This window comes from Gavialis gangeticus, unplaced genomic scaffold (assembly GCF_001723915.1).
Source record: "Gavialis gangeticus isolate Ggan-Ray unplaced genomic scaffold, GavGan_comp1, whole genome shotgun sequence".
Classification (NCBI taxonomy): domain Eukaryota; kingdom Metazoa; phylum Chordata; order Crocodylia; family Gavialidae; genus Gavialis; species Gavialis gangeticus.
In genome coordinates, this window is record NW_017729032.1 from 233,132,423 (window position 1) to 233,137,549 (window position 5,127).

At 37.4% G+C, this 5,127-nt stretch overlaps 1 protein-coding gene across 1 annotated transcript in view; it reads right to left on the minus strand.

Moving 5' to 3' along the window:
* The window catches only part of USP25 (ubiquitin specific peptidase 25), a 183,636-nt gene that overhangs the window by 20,685 nt on the left and 157,824 nt on the right, over window positions 1-5,127 (minus strand). Inside the window, exons 22-23 of the mRNA XM_019523898.1 lie at window positions 2,370-2,548; window positions 143-221 (exon numbers count right to left, since the gene is read on the minus strand). Of these exons, the coding sequence (XP_019379443.1) occupies window positions 143-221; window positions 2,370-2,548 (258 nt within the window). The remainder of the gene's footprint in view (window positions 1-142; window positions 222-2,369; window positions 2,549-5,127) is intronic.

Here is a 5,127-nt window from a genome sequence, read left to right on the forward strand (position 1 = left end):
GGGGGACCTTATCTTATATTTGAACAAATATGTAAATCTCTAATGATCTGAGCACAAGAAATCGGGTTGATGCAATGACTTTCATTCAGTTGTTGGGTAAAATGTATGGTACAATTGAATATGCAGTGAAGAAAATGCTAACCTCATACTCTTCCATGTTTATTTCATCAGGTTTTATCATTTCAAGTTTGGCTTGAGCCACTTTCATTATGTTACGGCACCTTGAAAACAAAGAAAGACAAACTGTCTGAAAAACATAGTTAACAACAGAAAACACAAGAAATATTGTAAACTGTCAAAGAGACTAGCCCACAGCACACATGTAAATATCATCAAAGCATCACAACTCTAGACACTAAGTACAAGCACAAATTGTAAGTTTGCTCTCTGTTCTTCAGGTTCAAGCCATGTGTGCAGGGGGGACTCGTAATTATGTTAAAATATGTAAATTAATTGGCATGCTTTAACTGTCGTCTTCTGCCAGACTGTCCTGTTTTTTTTTTTTTTTAACTTAAAAAGCAGATGGTTTAAATTCTAGTTGGTATTTAGATCAAGCTGCAGTTGTATAGCCTTTCCCACTGTGTTAAACAGGTAAAAGTGGAAATCAGACTACAACACAAATTGCCACGCACACAAGCAAGTTTCCATCTAACCAAGTGCCCTATGTCTTAAAGGCTAGGGACAGACATTACACATAAACCAGTTAAAGCGATGAGAAACCGGTTTAAAACCTGTATCAGTTATGTTCAGTGCACATAAACCAATTTGAAAATGGCTGAAACTGGTTTGAGATAAACCCGGTTGAATGTAGTATCAGACTTAACAGATTTGGGTCAAAATGGTTTATGCAATGTCTGTCCCAGACCCCTTCCTAGTTTAAGTTTAATCAGACTCTCCCAGCATCCCAGCATGCTTTTGGCTGGGCAGGGCTCTCTGCTCCACAGCAGGGCTACCCCCTCCCCTCTGCTACCTGGCTGCAGCTCCACCAGAGACTTGCAGGCACAGAGCCTCTGCCTGGCTTTTGCCTGCTAAGCAGGGATTATCCCCCCTGCCACTCCGGCTTATGCAGACACCTCAGCATTAGCTAGCAGACCACATGCTGGCTACGGTCCATGCTGTGGGAGACAACAATGGTAGACAGGTTTTGTGGAGCTAATCAATGCGTAGCTTAATGTCCTTCCTTGGAAAACTGTTTAAAAAGAGCTTGGAGAGAGGCTCTGTTTTCTTAATGGGTTGATAAACACCGAGTTAGAAGTGATAAATATTCCCTGCTGGGCAGTTGAGAAAGGAGGGGGAAATAATCAGAATATCCTGCTGGACCTGGCAACACCCCCTCAGCTCAGCACTGTGGAGTGAAGGGAGGGCTGCTCTAGTACCCCCCTGCCTTCTAGCCTGAGCCACTGCAAGCATGCGCCTGCATTTCTAGAATGAAAAGGGAATGTCTATCCACCTTCAAATTGGTTTAAGTTTTGCAAGTAAGACTAACCTACAAAGACTGAATCAATTCAGGCTCAGGCTTTCTGAATGTCTGTCCCTAGCCAAAGTGACTAGCCTAATTTGTTCCACAGGAAGGTCCAGGAATCCATATTAACAGGCAATTACTTGCTACATACAACATGCCACCTTCTTCAAAAATGAAAACTGGGAGTGTGCACTACATGCAAAGAAATACAGTGACAGAAGTTTCTGCTGCTTCAGCCTAGGTGGGTTAACATGAAAGTAAAGTCTGCTTGTAATCCACAAGGGGCAGAGCAATGTCCAGGCTCTCTCCCTAGCTGTTTCTACTCAGTTACTTACTACAAGGAAGATCCTTTTTTCTTCATTCTGCCTTTCAAAAACAAACGTATCTTATTCTGGGGTGTATTGTATGCAAAAAATTCTGCTGTGGAATTATAGTCACTACCCAATTTATGTCAGACACGGGGATGTATGTTACATTTGTTTATATAATATGTACCTATAGTTTATTGAGTTATTTGCCTATACATCTTACATTTTGATCACAAATGCATAGGTACAATATATGGCTGCCATACCAGAAACAGAGAAAGGAACTAAAGAAACAGCCACTAGTCATTGGGGTTATGAATATGAAGTCAAATCAAATGTGTTTTCTTCCAGCAAGAGATGCAATATCTGTAGAATCTACTGCAACAGACTCCAAACATATTTGGAAAAAACAACTAATCTTCATTAGTAATTTTTATAGTGTGTTGTTTTACAGGTGTAAAAATTAACTTATGTGCAAGTTACATAAATTATACTCAGGGGGTGCATGCCTGTATTACATATATTGTACATTAAGCAGTATCTTCCTCTGAACTTTAAACAAAACATTTTAGAGCATTCATGGAACACATTCCAATTACCTGTCATCAAAGCTCAAATTGTGATCTGCAAACTGTTCCAGTAATGATCTCTCAATTATTTTCTTTGGCGCTTGATTCTGGATAAAGTAGACTATTGCATGATTCAAACGGTAATCATGTTCATGTGGTGTATCTTCCTGTGCCATTTTTAGTAGCCGGGCATATTCCAATTTAATTGCCTAAATAATTTAAAATAAATGTATCAGTTTTGTCTAATTAACCTTCAAAGATTTATGAATAGTATACTTTATATCATATTACTTCTTGCTACAAAAGGATTCCTAATAATCCCCCTCCCCTGCCCTACTTAAATATAGTCCCAACCACTTAAAACTGCCATGGTTAATGCAGGGTGCTGTTCAAATCAGGGGAATAGCATCAGCCATTTGTCATCCACATAGGCACTGGTTTATACCCTGTTAAGTGCAGCAGCTATTTTGGGCAGATTCAGCTCTCTTGTTTATTTCTCTGCTAAAACCAGGCAGGAAATTCATGTTCTTGTCAGCTTCAGTGCTAATCCTAGCCACGGTTTTACCATTTACTTCATATAGCAGGCAGATAGCCCAATATGCCTGCTGTATGGAGTAAGGACAACATTTTAAACTGCACTTGTACTGTGTAGGTCATTATATGTTTAAAAAACCCAAGAGTTGTTTCTGTCTCTCCCTCTGCCCAGCAAACCTAGACAATTACATGCTTATGTAGATCTTGAACACAGATCTTCCAAATTCCTTCATAGCCAAGTACTTGGACAGGTTCCTCAGCTCCAGGTCTACTGGACTGCATCAAGATTTATTACCTCTGGCTATCAGGACTTCAATCATCTCCCCTTCAAACACACTGTCCACTTCACAGCACTAAAACATGTGGGTTCTGAATGATATGAGAAAAACAGGAACGTACCCACAGTCTGGCAAGCAACCTAGAGGAACCTGTGTGTGTATTCATTTCTGTTCTTTTCCTTGGCCATAGCATAATGTTACTGGCAAGATTTACATGATCTTACAAATGAATGGATCTACCATCAGGACCAAACCAAAGGTCCACTACACATCAATTTGGATAATATGGAACCTGATCTATACTTAACAAGGTAGACATGCACATCTATGCTAGCTAGAAGCCTACAGGAGAAGGGGGAGAGAGGGTGAATTCACTTAGCTGACTTAGCAGTGCTGGTAAAAGCCCTACTGTTTACATAAAAGGAAAACTGCAAGAGTCCTTTTGATGCATCTTTATTAGGTATACTTACCAGGAATAACTACCCCAATAAATTCTACCTGAGCCTGAAAGAAAGCACTTGATACATACATACACACTTTTCAGATGACTGACTACCTACAGTAAAAAAAAAAAATGTCTTCCATATACAAGTTTACTTTTTACAGTAGTATAACAACAGGTAATTTATCTGAATTTTAAGATCCCTCTATATTGATCAAAATAAACAGTTTTTCTTTAAACCACATACCTATGAGAACATTAGGATGAAACAATTGATCACTGAAAGACTATTTAAGTTTCTTGTGGGAAGCTTTATACAGAAATCCTGAAACATAGTCCTAGATTCTCCATGACAAGGCAATCACACTCTAAGGACTTCAAGTTTTGAAGAAAGAGGACTTATTTTAAATGCATTTCAACAGGACAACTTTCAAGCTACAAGACCATAAAACATTACACCTGCATACACACACATGCACACACACACAGATTATTCCATTATATGCACTCTTATTTTTGAAACACTATGCAATGCAAATATGTCAAATATTTTATTATAGCATAGGTTAAATAAGAACATGTATAGAAGACTATGCTAAAAAGTAATATCAAGTTTGGAGATATGAGCGTCAACAAGTCAAGGCATTTAACTCAACTTGTATATTTAACCTAAGTTTTACTTGAAAATTATATACATATAGTATTAATATACTTTGCTATAAATACTGAAACCACTGTTAACAGGAAGTTAATAAGCACAAATGTGAGAACAGTTTTTGCAAGCTCCAAAAATTTAAGGATTGATAATTTTTCAAAACATTGAAAGTCATGTAAATTTTCACAAAATACATATCTAGAAAAGATTTGGGGTTGGGACAATTGAAACATTTTTGGTAATTTCAAAATTTCCGATCTCTGCTTCATTTAGTTTTTAATTTCACTAAATTCTAAAACTGTTTTTGTATTAAGAGAGCCTTTATTTTTGTTTCTAAAAAGGTGAAGGACACCTCTTTGGCAAATGTAAAGGTTAAAAAAATGTCCAAAGCAGAACATTTATTGCAACATCCTTTTAATCAAATGTAAAATATTTTGTACAATCAGCATTTTCCAAGTTTCATTTGTTTTTTCATTAAATTCCCAACTAGTTCTATTAACAAGAAAGCAGAACAAAGCTCTCTCCAACCCTCTAAGAAAGCTACCTCACTAAATAGTCGACTGTGAAAGTTGTCCGTCTTCATCAAGCTTATGTATTTAACCACGCATGTACATACACATGCACACACAGAGATCAAAAAACATTATGCATTAAGAAGTACAATATATTCAACATCCTGTTCCTTTTAAAAATCCAACTCACCTAACCAATCAAGCAAGTATTATTGACAGTTATTTTAAAGTGTTCTGCACAGAACCTTATTGATCTTATTTACTTAATTTGCGATTTTGTGGAAATTGCAAAAGCAGGCACTGCCCACAAAAATCAGTCAATCAATCAAGCTTACTAAAAATAAAATGCTGGCTCCCCAGTGGGAGC